The following is a 25,139-nucleotide window of genomic DNA, read 5'->3' as shown; positions in this document are numbered from 1 at the left end:
CCCCACCAACGATGCCCCACCCTGCAGAAGGCTGATTAGTTCTTCAACAGCAGCATGGCTAATTAAAATTGTCTCCTGCTTGTTAACAACCCCACTCCACCACACACCCACCCATTCCACAGTAAAGCTCTGGGGCTCCAGATTCACCAGAAATCCTACCTGACTGCAGGCTATGGTGATTCATGATTTATTTATACTGTCTAACAAACACATTCAAAGAAATGGAAAAGCTCACCCAACCTCTCGTTATCTATATTTATTCATGATTGACATGATTAATATTGAATTATATTTTTCAAGTGAAACTCAGCGTTAAGACAGTTAATCTTTGTTTTATCATACTTTTAATTAAACTAAATACTTGTAATGTTCATATTTACCTCTGTCCTATTACAATACACGCAATGTAGTAAAACTATGAACTACAGTATATCTAATGTCTTTATTTCTTCTATTCTTTTTTACAATAAAAATAGTAAAAGATAAAATATTTATAATCACAGTATCAGAATTTAAATAAAAACTTCTTAGAACAAATGACTATATAGTGTTTCCATCACCACACCAACACACCATGACGTGGATGCCAACATATTCAAAGCTACACTACTGCTTAAGAAAATATGGATGTTATTTATTTCAGTGCTCTAAACAAATGCATTTCTAAAAAAGGTGATTGCAAACTGTTAATGTTAAAAGTACAGTCAGCAAAAAATAGGTGCTAATTTAATAAAAAACTTCAATAGGGGTTCACAGCATCTCCTAAGAAGTTCTTAAGTGGAAAAGTTCCCTGATCTTCTAGAAACTGGTTGACTTTCTGGAACCAGTAACCAGCTTTTGATTTAAAGTACACTGTCAAAAGGATATGTAAATAAGGTATTTTAGGTGTTTTAAGGCTTAACAAATGTACAATGCAGTGTGTGCATGTGTATGCTTTCTGTAGACTTAGTGGCGTTGTTAGCTGCAGCTGAGGTCACATTCATCCTGCCACGCATCACCTCACCAACAGTACTAATCAATATTCATCCAATGACAATGTGAGACCCCCTGTAGTGTTAAAAAAGAACAGTGAGCTTTGTCAATACATCTGTATTGCCTGTAAAGCCGCTAACAGAGGGTCAGTCCACAACACCCTATATATCCTTTAACAATGTGTATTTTAAAGCACATTTACTGGGATCAGAAAAATGTGCCCCCCAGTGCTCTACATTGCAATCCAGTCCTGCAGTCCTCCTGTGCACATAGTAAAGCTGTGGGGCTACAAAATCAACTTGTATCAGCAGGTATGTTCGACAAGAATATGTCAGTATGTCTCTCTACAACTGTTCAATTAGCCTACGGTGGACAGTGATGGTTGCAATCACCTGTCAAGTGTTGACCATGCCTGCACTTGTCCAAAACACTTTCCATGGACAGCTTATTTATGCCATCTGCACTTGTTCTGCTGTCACAAACTGTCAGCTGCGAAAAAGGTCCCATCCCATATCATTATTTTTATCATGAAAAAATGAGAACCAAAAACATTCAGGCTAAGACTTCAGCACTCATTAGAGAGTGTAGTGATTCAATTTGGAACAAGAGGTATGGCATATTTGCAGTGCTTTTTGTTTTCCCATCTGTGTGAGAGAATTGTGGTAAATGGGAACAGGCAGGCTGACAGGCAGAGCTTGGTGTAAGCAGCAACACTGACACAAGGTTGGGGATGATAAAAGCATTAGGAAATGAACAAACATCCTGCTAGAACAACAGTTTACCACAGTGTCAAAAAGTGCTGATTTAAGTGATAAAAAATGCCCACAACATTAAAACTATCACTGTTAAATGGAAAGAGGAGGCTGACTAATGGCTTGTCATACTCAGGTCTCATGATGACTAAAGTATAGCCAAACATTTCAGGTGTATCAACAAACACACATAAAAAAAATAATGAACTTGCAGCAACCATTGGACAGCTGCAAGAAAAAATGCAAATGTCAAAAAAGTCAACAATAAGGGCCATATTTCCTGTGTCAAAGATGTGACACATTCTGCCCCTAACACAAGCTAGACATAACAGGCTGAAGTCACAGTTTGTGTGCAAGCGGTTACTTCTCTCATTGCTGCATACGCATTTAAGAAGAACTGCACATGGTGTGAACAAAATGTTCCAAGACTGATGTGTTGCATGTGCACAGAACATGTCACACAGTCACTCACATGCAGTAACTGTCAGGTGTCACCACAAAATCAGGGCAAAAGCTGTGTTACACATGTTTTTGAGATGACTGGCAGGTGCACATTTCTTCATAGACAAACATCACATTGTATGTCAGTCAGCAGCCAGGATGAGCCAACCTTCATGTCGAGGATTATCACTGATGGGTCTGCAGTTACAAATAAGAGAAGAAACAGCAGTTTCACAGTGGAAGAAGCAGTGTCCAAGACCTTCAGAAGCACTCTCTTTGTTTGGTGATTATGCAAAAAAAAAAAATGTGTCCGCACTCTTCACCCACCCTTCTCAGTCAGATTTGGCTCTTTGTGACTTCTTCCTCTTCTTGACCCAGCTTTGATTCATGCGTAACATGCAATGGATCTAGCTATCTACACAAGTGGCGTTACAACTCACACTTCATGCATTCCATACAACCATAAACATAACCTGCAGCATTTTTACACACTTCAAGTCTACTTCCTGACATTTTATACTCATAACCCCAGTGATAGTGATTATGAGATGACTTTTAAGTCCTGTCAAACTGCAAGACGACACCTCCCGTGGTAAACATCTCCTGTGCAGACATGGATGGAATACTGCTGCTACTCTGTTGACGCATTGTTTATGATAAACTTTCTGTGGACACACGGTGTAGCATCCATATTACAACCATTTGAACCTCTACCTTATTAATCCTTATTAATGAACTAGTAGGTAGTTAGGAATGACAGGTTCCCTGCTATCACATATACCAAGATGGCGGCGCATAAACAATGCAAGGTTCAGTGTCTCTCAAGATTCTGCAGATTAGTAATTGTCTGCCTACTTGTTTCAAGTCTGTTCACTCAGAGCAGTCTTGCAAAGACCTCATACAGCCAACAGGAAATTTTGAACTTCAATTTTTACCACCACTTCACCACTATCAACAATCTCCAATTCATTTCACATATCACCAGGACATCGGAGGCTAGCAACCTGGCTTAGCCAACCAGAACAGCTCGCAGTTGACAATTGAGATCTAAAACAAAGGCAGGGCACCTTCGTACACCAATACCGCTGTAATTGAGAGGCACTGTTGTCCTAACCTGGAATTTGTCATGGTTAGGTGTAGACCTTTCTATGAGCCCAGAGAGTTCACTGCCACTGTTGTGACTGCCGTGTATGTCCCCCCGGATGCCAATGCTAAGCTTGCAATGAAAGAATTGCATGCTTTAGCAAACTTTCAACGAAACACCTGGAGGCAGTCATTATTGTTGTGAGAGATTTCAACCACTCGAGTCTGAAGACTGCGCTCTCAAAACTCCACCAACATGTCTCCTGCCACACAAGAGAAGACAAGACCCTGGACCATGTTTACAGAAACGTACCTGAGGCATACAGAGCCATCCCCCATCAAACGTGTGAAATCAGCACTGAGAACAGTTGAAATGTTGCCAGAGAATACATCCAGGTCCTTGTCCTCAAAAATGTCCTAGCCAGTGCTGTTGAAACAGTCCTGCAGCTGCTGAGAAGCACCATCTGGTGACGTCCTGATGGTCTTAATGGTGGTGGGGGTGGATTACGGAGGAGGGTGTATGCAGTAATGAGCTGTAGGAAGATGTGGTCAGACTTGCCAAAGTGTGGTGCAGGTCTGGTCCTGTGGCCCAGCTTGATGTTTGTATAAACCTTGTCCAGTGTATTGGCTCCTCTTGTCGAACACTTGACATGCTGGTGGAGTTTAGGGAACACTGATTTTAAATCCACATGATAAAAATCACCAGTGATGATGTGCACCACATCTGGATGTTGGTTTTACTGCAGGCTAATGTTGTGATGTAGCAGTCCGAGGACCGAGCTAGCATTAGCTAGCAGAGACCTCAGGATGACGACTGGTTCATCAGCCGCTTTAGGTTCCCGAGGGCAATCCTGTTAGAACTGTGCGTGGAGCTGCGGCCATTATTGGAGCGCAACACGCAAAAATAGCCATGTCCTACCTGTGCCCATATAGGTGCTGACCACACTGGGCTTCCTAGCCACAGGGTCATTTCAGAGGTAGCTGGCCGACCAATCGGGACTGTGCCAGTCGACACTGAGCCGAGCCATGCCAGCTGTGTGGGATGGAACCATACGAATATCAGCCAGATATATCAAATTCCCACACACTGCAGTTGAACAGGACGACATAAAAGTGCAATTTACAGCGAAGGCCAGTTTTCCTAATGTAATCGGCGCTATTGACTGCACACACATTGCTATAAAGGCACCATCATAAAATGAATTTGTTTATGTAAACAAGAAACATCTTCATGAAATCAATGCACAAATCATTTGTGATGCGCAAATACATACAAGAAACATTGTTGAGAGGTTGCCTGGATCAACACACGACTCATTCATTCTGACCAACAGCATGGTTGCTCACGGTGAGAGGTGCCGGGCAGGTGTGAGGATACTCACAAGCCCCTGGCTGAGTGCCACCTTGTTGGAGTTCTCCCTGGACAACGAGAGGGTCGCCTCTCTGCGACTGTGTGTCGCAGAGGGGAAAACTCTGACTGTCGTTTGTGCTTATGTACCAAACGGCAGTTCAGAGTATCCGGCCTTCTTGGAGTCACTGGGTGGTGCCTGGAAGGGGTGCTGCCTGGGGACGCCACAGTTCTCCTGGGGGACTTCAATGCTCACGTGGGCAATGACGGTGAAACCTGGAGGGGCATGATTGAGAGGAACGGCCTGCCTGATCTGAACCCGAGCAGTGTTTTGTTTTTGGACTTCTGTGCTAGCCACGGATTGGCCATAACAAACACCATGTTCAAACAAAAACTTGCTTATGAGTGTACTTGGTACCAGAGTACCTTAGGCCAAAGGTTGATGATAGATTTCATAGTCATATCATCAGATCAGTGGCCGTATGTTTTGGACACTCGGGTGAAGAGAGGAGCAGAGCTTTCAACTGATCACCACATGGTGGTGAGTTGGATCCAATGGCAGGGAAGACTGCCGGATAGACCTGGTAAACCCAAACGTGTAGTAAGGGTAAACTGGGAACGTCTGGTGGAGGACCCTGTCCGTGGTGTTTTCAATTCCCACCTCCGGAAGAGTTTCTCCTGCATCCCGGGGGAGGTTGGGGACATGGAGTCAGAGTGGGCCATGTTCAAAGCCTACATCGTAGAAGAGGCCGTTAGGAGCTGTGGCCAGAAGGTCAGTGGTGCCTGTTGTGGCGGCAACCCAAAAACCCGCTGGTGGACACCGGTGGTGAGGGAAGCCGTCAGGCTGAAGAAGGAGACCTTTCGGGCCTGGCTAGCTCAGGGGTCTCCTGAAGCAGAAGGCAGGTACCAGCTGGCCAAAAGGGCTGCAGCTGCGGCGGTCGTGGAAGCTAAAACTCAAGTGTGGGAGGACTTCGGGGAGGCTATGAAGGAGTTTTGGCCAATTATGGCCAACTGTCCGATGCCTCAGAAAGGGGTGGCAGAGATTCGCTCAGGCTGTGTAAAGCCAGAGAGGAGAACTGTTGACCCAGACTGGGGATCTTGTCGAGCGGTGGAAGGAGCACTTCGAGGAACTCCTGAACCCGGTAAACACGTCTTCTGCTGAGGGGGCAGAGCCTGAAGACTCGAGGGTTTCTGCGTCCATATCTGTGGTAGAGGTCACCGAGGTAGTTAAGAAGCGTCTCGGTGGCAAAGCGCCACCCCCAGATGCTGAAGGGTCCGGACTGCCATGGCTGACACGTCTCTTCAATGTCGTGTGGGCATCGGGTACGGTGCCTGTGGAGTGGCAGACCAGGGTGGTGGTTCCCATTTTCAAAGAAGGGACCGGAGAATGTATTCCAATTATCGGGGCATCACACTTCTCAGCCTCCCCAGTAAAGTTTACTCAAGGCACAGTCAGGGTGAGGAGGGTGTTTAGTTTAGGGGCCTCAGGATCGCGTCTCTGCTCTTTGCAGACGACGTGGTACTGCTGGCTTCATCAGACCGTGACCTTCAGGACGCACTGGAGCGGTTTGCAGCCGAGTGCGAAGCGGCGGGGATGCGGATCAGTACCTCCAAGTCCGAGGCCATGGTCCTCTGCCGGAAACCGGTGGATTGCCACCCTGGGTGGGGAGGAAGTTGCTTCCTCAAGCGAGGGAGTTTAAGTATCTCAGGTTCTTGTTCACGAGTGACGGGAAAATGGAGTGCAAGGTGGACAGGCGGCTTGGTGCGGCGTCAGCAGTAATGCGGGCGCTGTACCGGACCATCATGGTGAAGAGAGAGCTGCAAGGCGAAGCTCTCCATAAACCAGTCCATCTACATCCCAACCCTCACCTATGGTCACGAGCTTAGGGTCGTGACCGAAAGAACAAGTTCGCGGATACAGGCGGCCGAAATGAGCTTCCTCCACAGGGTGGCTGGGCTAAGCAGTAGAGATAGGGTGAGGAGCTCGGACATCCAAAGGGGGCTCAGAGTAGAGCCGCTACTCCTGCACATCAAAAGAGCCAGTTGAGGGGGTATGGACATCTGATTCAGATACCTCTGGAGAGGCTTCCTCTGGAAGTCTTCCGAACTCGTCCACCTGGGAGGAGACCCCGTGGCAGACCCAGAACCCACTGGAGGAATTATTTCTCTAGGCTGGCCTGGGAACGCCTCGGGATCCCCCAGGAAGAGCTGGAAAGCGTCACCGGGGAAGGGAAGTCTGGAATGACCTGCTCCGCCTACTGCCCCCGCGACCTGACCCTGAATAAGCGGCAGAAAATGGAAAGGATGGATGGAAGATATACACTTTATCTATCAAGAATAAATCGCACCGTCACAATCTTTTTACGAGAAGAGGTAAAAAAATAAATAAATTGTATTCCAACTTTATGAGCAACAGTGTAGTTATGAATGAATGGTTTCCTGCACATGCTGTTAAAAGCAACATTTAATGTACCAGTTCAAATGTGTCAGTTCCATATATCTTTTATCAGCATTTCTGGATTACCTATAATCGATATCGACATCAGCCTAAAAAAAGGCACATCAGTTGATCCCTAACACACACACACACACGCACACGCGCACACGCACACAGGTATGGGAGCGTCTAGGGGTAGCCCTCCAAACAAACATATAAACATAAACATATACACAATAATCCTATTAGAGACAGGAGGTGCTCTTACTCTCTTCTTGCCTGCACTCCCTCGATCTCATGTGCACGTTCCTACCGCTCCTCCTCCATCCACTGTCAATGCCAGTCAATATGCTGCTATCTCTGCCCACGTTCATATTCTAATTTAAACAGACTTTTCTGCAGCCACGAGTAATCAGTGTCCAGCAATAGTTGCAAAGAGCTCAAAAGCTCAACACAGAGATTAATTTTGGGACCATAAAGTGAAGGAGGCGACATGCTGCTCTCACTGTACTTCTGTTTGCTTAGCACTGCTGCTCCTCTCCCACTGTGAAGCCTGTCAATATAACCTCATATTCTTGTCTCTTTTTTCCCCTCTATCCTCCTCTGCATCCTCTATGAACCCCATCCCTTCGTGTCAGCCCTCTGCCAGCCCATAGACAAGTTAACAGCTACAGATTTGAGCTGCGCCACTTCAACAAATTACTCCACACATGACATGAAGTACGACATCTAACCAGTATCTGCAAAGGCAGACCGCAAATATAAGGACTCTGCTGTATAGGGAAGCAAATTGTTATAGATATTTAAGCTATTAAATCAAAGGTTATTAGGTAGTCATATATATATATATATATATATATATATATATATATATATATATATATATATATATATATATATATATATATATATATATATATATATATATATATATATATATATATATATATATATGAGTGGCATGCGGTCAGGGGAGGCAGAGCCTCACCTGACATCACGGAAAGAAAAAAATATATAATGAAAAAATAATTTAAATGGTTATACACTACTCACAATAAGTTAGGGATATTGTGAGAGACTCAGTGGATTTCATACATACAGTCTTTGTTTCACTTCAGAGATTTCTGGGACAGGGAGGCTATTGTATTGGGGTGATAGACACACCTCATCTTGTGTTTTCCATGTAATGGTCTCACTGTGTACAGTGTGCCTTACATATTGGAGCCAATACCAAAAAAACTAAAAGACAACCCTTTTCAATGTGGCACCAATTTCCACTTTCTGTGGGTATAAAAAGCTGGTATTGTCAGTAAGTCATTTCAAGTTCATCGTTCAAAAAGCCATGAACACACGACGTCACTGAGCGGACGAGCAGCGCCACCTGGTCATAGCACGTCTTCGAGTCGGTGACAGGCAGTCTGATGTTGCTCGTGAACTTGGTGTGTCTCAAAGTGTCATCAGCAGACTTGCATCAAGACACAGAACTACTGGTACAGTTTGTGACAGACCCAGGAGTGGGGCCCCAAGAGTGACCGACCGCAACGATGACCAGTACCTCAGGACCTATGCGCTGAGACATCGCTATGCAAGTGCCACAGAGCTGCAGGCCCATTTACGAGATGTGAGTGGTACTAGGGTTTCCAGACAAACCATTCGCAACCCACTCCACCGCTTTGGCTTGAATGCCAGACGACCGTTGCAGGTGACCCCACTGACACCAAGACACCACCGTGAACGTTTGCAGTGGGCACAAGACCATGTGATCTGGACAATGCAGCAGTGGTCTACCGTCCCATTCACTGATGAGTGTCTGTTACACAGAAATGATGTTCGTCAGCGTTGCTGGAGAAGGCGAGGTGAGCAATATGCCATGGTCAACATGGTCCCCATTGTTTGCTTTGGTGGAGGAGGTGCAACAGTCTGGACAGGCATCACCAGCCAGTGCAAAACAGATTTGATTTTTGTAGATGGCTTAGTCACTGCACGTTTCTACCTCAGAGACATCATTGAACCCATCATCATCCCCCAATTCCGCCAGCACACCCCCAACTTTCTGTTCATGGATGACAATGCTCCACCACATCGTGCCAGAATTGTCACAACTCGACTTCAGGAAGTCGGAGTGCCTCATATGGTATGGCCAGCAATGTCCCCTGACCTGAACCCCATAGAGCACATCTGGGACCAGCTGAAGCAGAGACTGGATGACCGTACTCCACCCCCACGTGACCTGGCAGAACTGCGTGTAGCACTTGTGGAAGAGTGGAACGCATTGCCTCAGAACAACATCATGAGGCTAGTGAGGAGTATAAGACGTCGTTGTCAAGCTGTCATTGCGGCAAATGGTGGAAACACCCGCTCCTGACATTGTCAATTTTGTTATTTGGGGCTATCCTTGTTATTGTGTACATTTTTGGGGGTAATAAATATTAAACTAGAAAGTATTTATTTTTTCATTTAGCCTCGTCAGTTTTGATGATTGATGAATGTAAAATTGCTGAATTTTCGCAATTTTCCCATTCAAATGCTTGGAAGAGAAGCCAGGGATTCACTCACTCACTTGGATTGCGCAATCCCTCACTGCACTGGCTGTCATGCGTAGGCTGTCACTGCATGGCAGCCAGCAAAGTGAGGGATTGCGCAATCCAAGTGAGGCAGCAGCGCGCTCAGCCTCACTTCGATTGCGCAATCCCTCGCTACCTACACTGGCTGCCATGCAGTGACAGTGTGCTGCTGTCTGCATGTCGCCAATTAATCAGTTCAAATATATTTAATATATGAACTGATTTTGCATAGTTCAGCTGATGTATATAATAATGTACAGTGTTTTTGTTATCAACTGTATATGTGTAACGTGTTTCGTGTGCTGAGCGATCATGAACGGCTGAGGTTCCAGGTGAGGCACGCAGTTCTCTTGCCTCATGGCAGGGGGCATTCGTGATCCCAGACATGCTTCTTGCGACTCCGTGGCTGCAGAGTAAGTGACAGCAAGCTAGACTAGGTACGATATACAGTTAGCAAGTCAAGTGCAGCGAAGGAAGATAAGGAGACTTTTATAAAAAAGTGTCGGATATTTTTGTCCAGAAGGAGCGGAGCATGGACTTAATTTAAAGGTAAAGGTAAGACCACATTAACTTAAAAAGAAGAAGAAGAAGAAGAAGAAGAAGAAATATGTGTTTTGTGGGCTACAGCTTGTATATGTAAAGAATGCAGATATGAAACATCACCCATAAACTGCTGCCAATCAACTGGCAAATATGCTACTGAATTAGCATTAGCATTAGAATTAGAATAAAACTTTATTGAGCCCTTCGGTACAAAACCTCAGAGAAATTGCTACACCAGAAAAAAACAACACAACTCCAACACAAAATCAGCAACAATAGCAAATATTGAACAACAGCAACAATAATAACAATAATACTAATCATAACAACACTGGATACAGTAACATATTGCACACAGTCCGGTGATAGAGCATGATGCTCTATCTCACCCCAATGTCCTCACTCCTCACCCCTCGCCCCCTACCTCTCCCTGCTTGCTGCTCCTCCCCCTCCCCCCCAAGCTCAGAGTTGAACAGTTTGATGGCTCGGGGGACAAAGGAGTTTTTGTTCCTGTTGGATTTGTACCTGGGGAGGAGCAGCCTGTCGCTGAACTGGCTCCTCTGGGCGATGATGACAGTGTGCAGAGGGTGGCTGGCATCGTCCATGATGGCCAGCAGTTTGTTCAGTGTCCTCCTCTCTGCCACTGTCACCAGGGAGTCCAGTTTCATGCCCACTGTAGAGCTGGCCCGCCTGATTAATTTGTCCAGCCTTGATGCGTCCCTCTTTGATGTGCTGCTGCCCCAGCACACCACGGCATAAAAAAGGATGCTGGCGACCACCGACTGGTAAAACATCTGCAAGAGTTTCCTGCAGATGATGAATGACCGGAGTCTCCTCAGGAAGTACAGCCTGCTCTGTCTCCTCTTGTACAGTTAGTCTGTGTTGCATGTCCAGTCCAACTTGTTGTCCAGCCACAGCCCGAGGTACTTGTAGTTTTCTACAAGTTCAACCTCATGTGCCTCAATCACAACTGGTCGTGGGCATGGTCCAGGTTTCCTGAAGTCTATGACCAGTTCCTTTGTCTTTGAGGCGTTGAGCTGCAGGTGGTTTCCTTTGCACCAGACAACAAAGTCGTCCACCAGACTCCTGTACTCACTCTCTCTGTCATCCTTGATACACCCCATGATGGCTGTGTCATCTACGTACTTCTGTATGTGGCACAGCTCCAAGGTGTAACAGAAGTCCGAGGTGTACAGGGTGAAGAGGAGAGGGCCCAGCACTGTCCCCTGAGGGGCCCCTGTGCTGCTGACCACAGTGTCAGATGTGGTGTCCTTCAGTCTGACATACTGTGGTCTGTCAGTGAGGTAGTCGGAGATCCAGTCCACCAGGCACGAGTCCACTCTCATCCTTTCTGACTTTCCCCGCAGTAGCGGGGGCTGGATGGTATTAAAAGCACTTGAGAAGTCCATAAAAAGAATCGTCACAGTGCCGCTTCCCTTGTCCAAGTGTGCGTGGGCTCGATGGAGGAGGGACAGCACAGCATCCTCCACCCCAACATTTGCCCGGTAGGCAAATTGTAGAGGGTCCTGGGCGTGTTGAACCTGGGCTGGTCAAACCGGTTGAAGAAGGCATTCAGATTGTTTGCCTCTTCCACCGCCCCCCCTGCTGTTCTGGCTTTTGTTCTGAAGCCTGTGATAGTACTCACACCCTGCCAGACGTCCCTCATGTTGTTGTCCCTCAGCTGCTGCTCCACCTTCCTCCTGTAAGTGTCTTTGGCCTCCTTCAGGCACAGCTTCACCTCCCTCTGTGCTGCTCTCATTGCCTCCCTGTCTTTGTTCCTGAAGGCCACCTTCTTCCTGTTGAGTGCAGGGTTTCCTCCTGCGTCACCCAGGGTTTGTTGTTTGGGTAACAACGAACAGTCTTAGCAGGAGAGACTACATCCACACAGAAGTTCAGGTAGTCAGTCAGGCAGTGGGTCAGCCTCAATGTCCTCACCATGGGGGGAAAACAGAACATACAATATACTCTATATATAACATACAGTGTAGAGTGCATATATTTGTAAATCAGATTGTGAGGAAGTCAGTGCCTCACCAGCCATGAACCTCACCGCACGTCACTGATACATGTGGCACTTAAGGATATATGGCACTTAAGGTAAGAGTGCAGTCATAGCTTCTGCCCAACAACTAATACCTTTAGACAGATGACCTTGACTGCCCAACAACCGTTTTCCAGCGGAACATGTCACATGATGCATGCCTTCAGAGCTGTGTATGTTATGTGACCAGAATTAGGTCATACATTGGCTACCAGGTTTGTATCGTGTTTATGATTAATCTACAGTGGACTGCTAAGGCTGCCAACTGTTGGTTAAGGAATTTATTTGAATTATGAGCAGAATATTACAATACAAAGGTCCCATTCAAGGTAAAAATTTTAATCAATCTACAACCATGAGATTAGGAAATAGCCCTCCCCGTGTAATAATAAATAGATAGCTGCCATTAAGAAGGTGCAGTTTTTAGGTGTTTTTTGCTTTAGTAATTCATATGAAAAATTCGCCACAATTGTGTCAAAAAGATTTCTGAGGAGTCTGCAAAAATACAAATCCACATGTGGAATATACTGCAGCGCCACTCTACCATCTGATAATTAATGAATCAATAATGGCTAGCAGCTAAATAACTCAGAATCAAGCAGCACATACTGCAATTGACAACGACAAGTTACTCGAGGTCAGGCTTCCAGACTATAGTAATAAACATGAGCTAATGATTAGCTCAGCAACATCTATAAAGTGAAATAATGACTCTGGACCAGCTACTGAGCATCACTAGCAATGTCTCATTAGGTACTCAGTATTTAACCAGTAGTTGTGAAATCCCTGCAGGAAGCTGCTCATCAGAATCATGAGGGATTACTCACTATAATGCATCACTATACTTCAGAGGCATAAAAATGGAAAGTAAGGGTCAAATAATCCTTACGTAATAAGAGGTAAGTTTAGTATTACCCACTATGTCACTTGCACAGAAAAAGTAACTAATTATTAAGCAGTGAGCAATGACTGAGGCATTATGAGCCTCTACCACTCAGCAGCTGATTCAAAGTTAATTAGGAACTGCTCACTGAGAAAGAGGTCCATTATTTTATTTCACTACATATTTATAAACTAATCATTACCTAATAGGTCATTAATACAGTTTCTCCCAGCCTGTCCTCTCACAAGACATCATTATCTTGTATCTATTCTAAGGATATTTCCTAGTCCTCAAATCAGAGTTTTTCCAGCACATTTTCAGAACAGCTTGCTACAAACTCTGTCAGTAGGCCACACTAACACATGATTTGGTCTAAGGCAGGAGTATTCAATTAAAAGTCACTGAGGTCCAGTTATTAAAATTTCCTCCAAGTAAAAGGTCCGAACCGAAGTCCACTTTGTGTCTTATAGTCGTCCCCTATGGCCACATTTTCATGGTTTCAACAATACTTATTGTCAATTTTCAGTGCAGGATATGTTTAACTGAGTGCACAGTTAGCTCTTTTACCATATATATAAGTAGTCCCAGGTAAAAAAAAATAGGCCTTTATTTCAGATTAAAGAAAACAAAAACCTCAGAATAAAATACATTTTAAAAAGTGCAAACAGAGCCGAATAACCCTTTCATCCATGTGCGAAGGCCGATATCTGGACTACGGCCACGGCAAAACTACATAATTACAACTACAAAACTACTACAATCACAAAACTACAGATACATTCCCCACCACTGATTTTTTGCCTTTTATATTTGAATAGATACGGAGCTTATACACAGCTGGAGCATGAGGTACCTGCTCAGCTCAGAATGTTAATGTTTGTTAGTAAAATTGTTTAATGCCTGACTGTCTACTACTACTTGTTTTACTTGTTTTGTGAGTTCTAATTCCAGTTGTAGCACTTTGAGATTGTTTTACAATGTAAAGTGTTTTTCAAATAAAATATATTATTATTATTATTGACTGTCGGACGAGAACAACGAAAAAACATCACAGGATGGGGCGCCGCGATAGCTCACCTGGTTGAACTGGCGTCCCATGTACAGGGGCTGAAGTCCCCAATGCAGCGGTTGTGAGTTGGAGTCCCGGTCATGACCCTTTGCTGAAAGTCCTTCCCCCATTCTTCTCCCTGACTTTCCTGTCCCTCTCCTCACTATACTATCAAATAAAGGCCAAAAAAATAACTTAAAAAAAAAAAAAAAAAAACATCACAGCATATGCGCTGTCTAGTAGGGGAAAAAATGTGGCTCAGACACGAAAGATAAGTACAATTGAAATGTATTAGTCTGAAATTCATGGTGGGGGACACAAAAAAAATTGGGCAATTCATGTCCCTGGACGCGAATAAATAGATTAAGTTTCGTGACTATTTCACAACCTGCCATGAGACTGGGTTGCTCTTACAGTAGCGTTGCTGTCCGCTACTATACCTGTACAAACTCTTCTTTGGCCAATTCATTTCTGCTCAAGTCTCCCTTATTCATGTGATTAACGCCACTGTGTGGAGTCACTAAGTAGTGACGCTGGGGAAATGGCAGCTGGTAGGGGAATCTGGCAGGGTTTAGAGCGCCTTATTAAATAAAGTATCGATATTTGGCACCAGCATATCGATACTCATATCGCAAGAGGAAGGACAACAATATATCACTGTATCGATATTTTGTCCCACCCCGAATACTAAGTTTGGGCTTTGTCGATGAAAGCATGTACAGACAAATCTTTTCCAAAGTGCAGCAGTCACTCCTTTAAATAAAACTCTCTAATAATTAATTATAAAGGTGTGGATGATCAAGAATCTCCTTGTAAAGTCACTCATTCCAAATTTTGTTTTAAGAACAATTTGTTTTTCTGGCAAATGCGCAGTCAACAGGGAGTCCATACAGGTCCCAAAATTTCTTGCGGACTTAGGTGTATGACAACACTTACAAAATGCATACCTTGCAGATGTGGATGTGGACACATACAGGGTAAGCATGAATTGGCCTTAAAGGGGGATGGCGCTCAAAAGAACAAAACACAGCTACCTTGGGAGGGGGATTATGAGCACTAACTGCCTGTAGACACAAACACATTCCCAAACAGATATGCAGGAAATAAACTAAAGATAATTAACAGACCTATGCAAAATGACATAGTAATACTAGAGGTAGGTCAAGTGGGTGAATCTGTCAACATGAAATTTTTTGTGTGGAAAAGGTCACAGTTCTACACTACAATCTCACAGTGCTTTGGATTATTGAGGGGACATTAAAACCACCAACAAGTGAAGTGAATATCACTGATCCGTTCAAATGCAATATTCTGCTTGAAAACCTTGGGTCCTGGCATTTATGTGGCTGTTACTCTGACACGTACCACCTACTTAAATTTGTTGCAAATCGAGCTGGGGGCTCACTGCTGATGGCATTTCCACCACTGTGATGTGAGCCCAAACAGATTGGACATCGGATTGCCCCCTCAACAGTGTCCTTTGCTCCTTTATTGTTGCCTGATGGCGCCAAACTGACCCTATCTGGCAGGATTTAATGAAAAGAGACTGAACAATAACAAATATATAATTATGTGTACATAAACTGACATATTACTCTTAAGGTAAGAAATTCAATTCAGTTTAAATAACTTCATTTATCCCCTAGGGGCAATTCAAAAGCTCACTGAGTAATTATCATAAAGACATCAAAAAATAAACAATAAGCCACATCATAAATATCACATTATATTACATTACATAGGCATTGGCAGGGAGTCAACGGGTCAAAGATGGTTGTGCATTTAGAAGGACGACAGCTCTGGGAACAAAAGCTGCCCTCCTTCTTTGAGTCTTTGAGACTTCTTTCATTCTTTGAGAAAGTAATACAGTACAGTATTGCAAATAACAGCTACTCACTGCCGTTGCCACATAAAGAGAACTGACGCAGAATCCCTACGGACTGCCCAAATTCAAGACATATGATACAAATAAGACCAGAGGGCTGCACTATGAAATGAGCTTAACCCTTTAAGCCCTGAGCTATTTTTCTCGAAAATTACATACCCATAATAAAAACAGTTTATCTCTGCAACCACAAGGTCTATTTGAATAATTCTTGTGTCATAATAAAAGGAACACTTGTAAGATTTGTTCAGATGTGTAAATTTCAGTATATATGTTACTGGTTAAAAGTAAATGTAGATGGCACACACACAACTTTAAAAATTTCAGGTTCGCCTAAAAAAAAAAACAGTTTTAGGATAGTTATCTCTTTGGAATGATCCAAATCATATCACAATATGTGAACATTCTCCCTGCAAAGGTTGACTCTGAAAAAGTGAAGTAGAACAAAATTACTAAGTTTTTAGTCTAGACAGTTCAGGCGAGGTGACATTTTTGGACACTTTGGCACATTTTGGCACACTGGTGACCATCTGAGTGTTCTTATGTACAAACTAAATATTTCACTTGTATTTCACTAATGGCGTTCAATACATCCAAATACAGCAGTGTTTTAGTTTTTTTTTAATCCTACCAGACCGCTGTCTGTGTTACGCGTCGTGTGCGTAATGGCGACTGGACGGATGTGGAGATCCCTTGATGACGCGCGGCCCAATCTCCGTGATGGATCGGCCGATTTCGGCGATTGAACCCTCCTTTGAATCGTTAGAGCCAATAGAAGATAGCCATTGCCACCAAAACGAGATTGACAGCACTTTTAGCCAATCAGAATCAACAGACCGCCATCTTGTATTCTCGCCGTTCGCTCCCTCGTTCACTTTGCCGAAGCACCCTACGGTTCACACAGCCTCCCAGAGACGGGTGACGTGCTTTCCATGTGGCACGGGAAGTAGTACTAACTGATTCCGGTGTGGATTTACTGATAAAATAAACTTTTCACGGCAAAACAGCAAAGGTAAGAGACATTTTATAACTACAGTTTGAAGAAGCGGTTTCGGTTTTTGCTGTTCTTTGGGTTGTTTCTCGCTGATGCTTTGGTTTTAGAGAGCTTTGATGGATATGTTTAGAATCTGGGGACTCTCTGCTTCATTTTGAGAGGTAGGTTGTGCGTCTTTCATAACGTACAGTAGCGACAGAGCCAGGAATGTGACGAGTGGGTTGACGTGGTGGCGCTATATCGATGTCCATATTTGATAAATCATTTAGTTGGTGTTTGAGTTGTGTTTGAGGCATGTAGAAATGGCTGATATGTGCTTGTAGCCCAGGTTCTGCTGTTTAATTTGATGTATAACATCACTATATTCTTTCATGATGAGTGCATTGTTTCACACTATTTCTTTCTGTAAAACCCCCAATTGGGGGCCTCTCGGGCTTATTAACATAGCCAAGTTTTCTTAAAGTTCTTATTTCATTAACTGTTACAGAGAGATTTGTAGTGAAGACGTCATTTGTAAATTGGAATTGCAATTGGAAAGTGGCAGATGACTGAGCCTCTTTGCACTTTGTTTTGCAACAGAAACTTGAAGAAGAAAATATAAGCAGGAGTCTGAATAATTATCTATGACTTTGTTAAAACATGCAGGGGGGAATGCATCTTAAAATTGAGTTGCATGTGTAACAATGGTGTAGTAATGCCACTCTGTAAAACTGCTCTGTTTCAAGTTGAAGTCCTGTATTGAAAAGGTTAATTTTAAGTATGTTGTATCACCAAAATGCATTTTCAGTAATAAAGCTAATCACCAACTAATTTAATAATCACTTAATTGGTTTGAGTAACCTCTTCAGTAAAAAGTCTAAATTCTCTGATTTCATTTGTAGCATCACCCAGATTTACTTACACTATTAAAAGTATGCAGAAAATATGTCCCCTCTGACTGTCATACTATCATAAACTTAAAGAAATATTTTGAAAAAAGTATTATTATTATTACTTATCCAGTAACAAAAGCTGTCAAAGTTGGTTGAAGTGGAGGTCTTTGGATTATTGTTCTTATGGATTAATCTGCTGATTATTTTCTCCATTAATCGATTGATTGTTTAGTTTGTAGGAATACTGAAAATACTGAGAAATCCCATCACAGGTGCTCTTAAAACCCAAAGTGAAGATAATGGGTATCCCAACAATGGTTGTTAGCTGTCTTTGTTAACCAGATTTCCCTGATCTCTGTACACTCCCAAAACAGGGGTTTTTGAAGCGTCATGTCACTCTTCTTTCGAATAAAATGGACTAATGGCGTGTCACCTACTCCAGTCAAGAGGAACAGGTTACTATAACGGAGATCAATGAAGAATATAAAATGTATTTAGTATAAACCACTGTTACTGCAAATGATGCAAGTCAGAAATGCTGGTAGAAAACTGTGAATGATGTAAGTTAATCTATTTATTTTCATATTCGGTGACTCTAAATGCCTGAGAAGCACGAATATATGTGAGTTATGGCAGCAGTTTACTGGCAAAAGCACAGCAATATCAATATTTTAACCGCATGCTGCTGGCACAGCTCAGTGCCCCACCCTACAGCTGGGATCAAATGTCAAGCTGACTGCCAGACATGTGGACATGTGCAAACAGGAGCCCTGGTGTGTGGGTTATTGTATGTTGCATGTCAACAGTGTTTTCCAAGATGTTCTCCACTTCTGCACTGATCGTTAAAAGAATGATGAACTGTGAGATTGTCACAAGCTGCAGAAGACTTTTTAGTTATTCACTGAGATGAGCATTTTTTTTCTTGTAAAGAAACACAACTACAGAAAGTTTAATGACAGTTCCTATTCACAGCTTCTTTCAAGTGCATTCAATTACCAGCACTGTTCAACAATCATACTGGAAGAAAATCCCAGAAGAAAAGCGCAGAAGTTATCTACTTAACAGACTGCAATGCAATATAACATGCAGATGTGACTGTGGACAGCAGCTGTCAAACATACTGCACCCAAACTGTTTGTATGCCTATATGTCTAACGTCATTGTTTTAATTATCAAATAATCTGCTGTTTTGTTTTTTGTTTTTCTGGTTGTCTACAGAAGTCACAAAAAAAAAAAAAAAAAAAACGTGCAATTTTCCACAGATCAAGGTGAAATCCTCAACTGTCTTGTTTTGTCTGACCAACATTCAAGCACTCTTTTTACGGTTATGTGTGACATGGGAAAAAATGTCAAATCATCATATTTTCAGCCATTTATTCACTTTATTCTGCTTAACCACAAAGTCAGTCACAGTGGCAGCTGGCTGAGCACATCATTCTAAACATCTCTCCTCAGCAATGATCCCAAAGCATTCCTGGACCAGATGAGATATGCAATCCCTCCAGCAAGTCTTGGGTCTACCCCAAGGTCTCCTCCAAGTTGGACGTGCCTGGAAAACCTCCAAAGAATGGCACCATGAAGGAATCTGAAGGAGATGCATAAACCACCTCAGCTGGCCCCTCATGAGGTCTCGTCTCATGTCCAAGCTTCTCACCTGTCTAAGGTTAAGTCGAGACACCCTATGGAAGATATGCCATGTATCCGCCATCCCATTCTTTCATGTCCGGAGGTGGGGGTTAGAACATAGATCAACTGGCAAATCAAGAACTTTGCCTTCCAGCTCAGCTCCCTCTTCACCATTACAGTCCAGAACAACGCCTGCACTACTGCTGAAGCTGCGCCAAACCTGCCAGTTTATCTCACGCTCCTTTTCCCTGTCACTTAAGAACAAGATCACAGGATACTTTAACTCCTTTGCTTGAGACAGCACCTGTACCTTAACCCAGAGTGAGCAATCCACTGGTTTAAGGGAGAAGACAGGGCTCCAGGCTACCTTTTTAACTGGTTGCACTGAGGCACAAACCAAACACTTCACTTGCTCAACATCTTCTTAACGATAGAAATTACATTTACTGATGTTCCCTAAACGCCTCACATTGCAGGCCACGGTATATGCTGCTAAGTGGCCGCAGTGCTCTCAGACAGGTGTCTGAGCAAAAATTTGTTTGAAAAGAGTAAAATAAGGTGTTCTAAAGTCAGATTTGTCCATGATAAAACCAAGTTATTTTATCCATATGTCCTGTTTATAAAGTTAACTACCACAGTCAATTGTGTTCATATAATGGTTAAAAGCTAAAATCATAATTATGAATAATATTCTCTTATTTTCTAGCCCTGCTTCTGCATTAGCCAATAAAATCGAATCCAGTGATTTTTTTTCCCTCACCGATTCAATCATTGTCTGTCTGCCTGCAACTGAACTCTGATCATCAGGTGTGTCTGAGTTGGAACCTCTGTCCTCAGTTCTGTTTTTAAAGTAATCAGCTACAGACTGCTTTGTCTTCGGACCATACAACAAAAAAGCTTAGCCTGAGTGTTCAGTCTCTGCCTCCTCCACCAAAGATGTGTTGGTGAGATTTAGGAAATCCTTAAAGTGCTCTTTCTAATATCCTAAGTCCGGGTCAGTGTTTCTCCTGCTTCCTGAACTCAGCCTGGGCTTCAGATTTGAATAATTGACATTTTTGCTTAAAAATTACTAAAATGATCAATTATCAAAACAGATATTTATTAATTTTCAGTTGCTTGACTAATCAGTTAATCAATCACATCAATGAAGAGTGTTGCAAGGATTTTGAAAAATGGAAAATGATCAATTTAAAGCCAGAAAAAAAAACTGAGTTTCAGTAAAGGCGGTTTCACAAAAAATGTTTTTTCAATATTATGCAACAAAAAATTCTGTGTAGCTAGAGACCTCATGTCTTTCAATTATGCAGTCATATTTACGGGTTTGACCTTGAGTTGCTTAGTTTCATCCAATTCAGGATATCAGAAGCAGAAACAAAGACTAGTGTGCGCCGATTCCATGAATCAATAATGTCACATAACAACAAATCAATACTGATTAACTGTTGCCTGGAGTCTATCGCAGCTGACTCAGAGTGAAGGCAGATTCACCTGGACAGTTAACCAGTCTATCACAGGGTTACACAGAGAGGTAACCAAGTACACTCACATTCACACCTATGGACAATTTAGAATCACCAATTAACCTCAACATGTTTTTGGACTGTGAGAGGAAGCCGGAGAACCCGGAGAGAACCCACACTGCACAGGGAGAACATGGAGACTCCACACAGGAAGGTCCCAGGCGTCCTAACCGGGATGAACCGCGATCTTGTAGCTGTGAGGCAACGGTGCTAACCACCAAGCCACTTACAGTGATGAACCAGAAAATGTTTGACACTGCTGGGTGACACATAAATGGAAGCAATACTCTAAAATCGAAAACTGATACTGTGAGCCACATATTTAATGTATTGACTTGGTAAGCTTCAACTTTAAACTAAGCTATCTAGCCATCATTAGTCAATACAACAAAGTAAATACACACATTATCCCCCAGTCGGTGTGGTGGTCATGGTAACTGATGAAAATGTTGTGGTTATTCCTGTGGAGTTCATTATCTGTTGTGTCTGAGTGCAGGCGATATGTAACACCATACAAAACCAGGACATGTACAGGGTAGCAACAAGCAGGTGGAGTAAACAAGGTTGTGTTGTGAGTTTTTTCCTCCTTAATACAAACAACACAAATAGCTGATTTTTGTACTAAAAATCTGTCCAGAAATGAATTCAGCTGTAGTATCTCCCACACGGTCTCATCCATTCAGAGCTCGTTCACCATCTGATCACAGCACCAACTGCTACACTATCGCATCTGTCAACAAGCAGCAAGGCACTTGTGAATCAGCTCATTGTGAACAGATCAATAGGTTAGGTGAAAGCAGGCACTGCTCGCTGTGGTAGAACTGACAGACATGCTGGGTTTGTATGATGCTCCACAGCCCACAGGGCAGCAGCACATGTGATTTACATGAGGCCATTTGACCCCTGCAACATAAATTGAACTGCTATCAATTATTAACTCAGGATTATGAGCTTGTACTTTTTCCATATTTTTCTGGGTCGAGGTGGCCCTCTGGTGTACTTCACATCTGTTGTGCTACTGAAACATTGTATAATATTTTTCAGCATCATTGACAAATACTGTTGACAGATTGGCATCTAAAGCAGCAGCTCTCTGGCACTGGGACAGGATGGGACAGGATGGGACATGATGGGACATGATGGGACATGACGAGACAGGATGGCCAACACACCACTGACAGCTCGTCTGAATACCTAACCTCCCGCAGAGAACTGCTAATAAATAAATGGCTGTTAATTTGTGGGTTATGAAACACGCGGATATGTTGCAGAGCGAGTTCAAAAGATACTGAAGGATGTGAAAATTAGTTGAGTTTCTCCACTGCTTAGCTGTGAGGTTTTCCCACTAGAGCGTGACAGCTAAAGAAGATGGTGTTAGTAGGTAACAGGATGGTGCCACACTGCTCCATTTCCAGAGCCTCCTCCTGGGAGGCGCCTGAATCCATCATGACAACGAAGGATGCTGCGAGGGAGGATCCGGGCAATGTGGCGTGGCGTGGCGTGGCGTGGCGAGCCTCGCCTCGCCTCGCTCCGACCTGCCCAGGGCTTCGTAGGTGGATCTGCTGCTAGCATCCACACGGAAAAGCAGGTTAGCTGCATTCCAGTAAAAAGACGGCGATTTGGACAGGTGCAACAGCATCCTCCTCAAGCCACACGCAGCCTCCCTGCTCCCACCTTGACAAATATTCGCAGGAAAATATCGAAGCCAACAACCAATAGCAACACGAGCAGGCAGAAGACAAGCCTGAGTCCACAGCATGAAAATTGTTGAATCGTGGGATGAAGAAGTGAGGAGCTAGCTGACGGCAGGACGCCGAGCGGAGCGGCTAGCCTCGGCGCGGTGCGGGCTGCTCCCTCGGCTCGGGGCTCGTTCCTTTTTCCTTTGGTTAAATAAAACAGCGAGCAGGAAAACGCACCACGTGTATACTGTTAGACTCACCTCTCTGCCATTTCCCCGACGGTTTTCAAAATTCGTTCACAGTAAATCCTATAGCGTTTCCCATGTTGCCGAAATTGCGGTCGCCGCAGTCACTCCTCACAGACTGCTGTCAAGTTGCCGGAAACACCGCACACCGCGGCCGGCCTGGGCTTTCACAATAAGAGCTACCCCCAGAAACACGCCGGGGTTCATCCATCCATCCATCATCTATACACCGCTTAATCCTCACTAGGGTCACGGGGAGGCTGGAACCTATCCCAGGACATGCTGGACAGGTCGCCAGTCTATCACAGGGCTACACTTAGAGATGGACAACCAAGCACACCCACATTCACACTTATGGACAATTTAGAATCACCAATTAACATCAACATGTTTTTGGACCCACACTGCAGGGGAAGAACATGCAAACTCCATGCAGAAACATCCCGGATGTCCTCACTGGGAGGCGAACCGGTGACCTTCTTGCTGCAAGGCAATGGTGCTAACCACCAATCCACCTTGAAGCCTCACAAACAAAACATGTCATTATTTAATAGCAAGTATTTTATCCAAAAAAATAAAAATAAAAATAAAAATAGAAAAAAAAGGAGCGAGGAAAAATCCTACGTTATCACTCGCACATTAATGTAACCTGTACAATGAAATCATGTCATAAACTCATGTCAGCAAGTTGGAGTGTATTTTATTGTGTTGCATGCTTATGTGCCTCGAAGTTTATCTACAATAGCCATGACAGCCTATGTACAGCAAGATGCTCTTTATCTTGATATTTCTTCTCATAACAACACAGCTTTTTACGTGATTGTCACACGATATGTTAAACTGTCAGTGAGAAGAAGTCAGCACCATAGCACAATCATCTTCACTTTCCTTAGAAAGTCACCAACAAAAGGCAAGAGACAGAATCTAATAAATAGCGCACCAATGTTATGTCATGTTATGAAATTAACTTTCAGTAACTTCCGGTGTGAGGTAATTTTGGCTGACCTGATGCCGAAGGGAACCAGCACTTGTGGTGATGCATTAAACGAAAAGGACTGCATATGGATGTTGGCTCGTCAGTGATGTGCTGCTCAGCACAGGTTTCATGTGGGACATTTAGATGATGTAGTCGGGACGTGCTGGATGGCAGCACCCTGTGTAAGTCTCTAATGTATCAGAGGGCTGCCACAGATACAGATCCTCCTACTGACAGCCTACCTGAGGAATATATGGAGACATACATATTGTGACTAAGGGATGAAACCCGACTGTCATTTCGTGATATTTGGTGTACTGGAACATGAGCACTGTCTCGTAGAATTAGCCTATTGGGTGTCATTTGGTTTCTGATCATTGCTCAGTCAGATGGTTACAGTTGTAGTAAGTGCTGCATTGTTATCAGCCCACAGGGACAAAGAGCTCGCCATCCTCTGGGGCAGAGGTCAGACAAGGCCTAGGTCAGTGTTAAAGGCTACACTGGGACTGAACACCAGCTGTGATGGTTAAGGTTAGAGCCAGAAGCTAGGACTTTATAATGCCAAAAAGTGTCCTCTCAAACATAGAGGGACAAACGTGTGTTTGTTTGTGTAAGTGCTCGCCTTTGGCACTCCCCAGTGGAGACTGAGCAGAAGCTCTCCTGCCTGAGTAAATGTGGGGGAGAACAGAAATAATATCTAAGTATTCATCCATCCATCATCAATACACCTTAATCCTCACTAGGCTCACGGGGGGCTGGAGTCTATCCAGCTGACTCAGGGTAAAGGCAGGTTCACCTTGACAGGTAGCCAGTCAATCACAGGGCTAGACAGAGAGACAACCAGCACACTCACATTCACGCCTATGGACAATTTAGAATCACCAATTAACCTTAACATACAAACTCCACACAAAAAAATCCAAGGCATCCTGAGCGGAAAAAAACAGATATCTTCTAACTGCAAGGCAATGGTGTTAACCACCGAGCCACCATTCAGCCCCCCTGAATATTCAACATTAAGATAATTCAGGTATTTTATCTTGATTTCGAAACCAGATGTATAAATGCCTAGACATGGCATGTATTTAGAGGGAGAAACTTTAACAAAGCATCATGCAGATTTATCAAGGGATTTTATAGATACTTGAGTTGCCTTGTTCATCACTTTCAAAATCTCCCTAGAAATGTTAGAGCCAAGGGACGTCCCAGTCTGGTTCCCCCACACAGGTA

The 25,139-nt window shown here is 43.6% G+C and overlaps 1 protein-coding gene across 1 annotated transcript in view; it reads right to left on the bottom strand.

Annotated features, from left to right (window-relative positions):
• The window catches only part of arhgap39 (Rho GTPase activating protein 39), a 113,605-nt gene extending 90,593 nt beyond the window's left edge, over window positions 1–23,012 (bottom strand). Inside the window, exon 1 of the mRNA XM_008277324.1 lies at window positions 22,949–23,012. Coding sequence (XP_008275546.1) covers window positions 22,949–22,959 — 11 coding nt within the window. The 5' untranslated portion in view covers window positions 22,960–23,012. The remainder of the gene's footprint in view (window positions 1–22,948) is intronic.
• Between the last annotated feature and the right edge of the window lie 2,127 nt (window positions 23,013–25,139).

This window comes from Stegastes partitus, unplaced genomic scaffold, assembly GCF_000690725.1.
Source record: "Stegastes partitus isolate 25-593 unplaced genomic scaffold, Stegastes_partitus-1.0.2 Scaffold95, whole genome shotgun sequence".
Lineage (NCBI taxonomy): Eukaryota > Metazoa > Chordata > Actinopteri > Pomacentridae > Stegastes > Stegastes partitus.
This window is presented reverse-complemented; position numbering and strand designations above follow the sequence as displayed.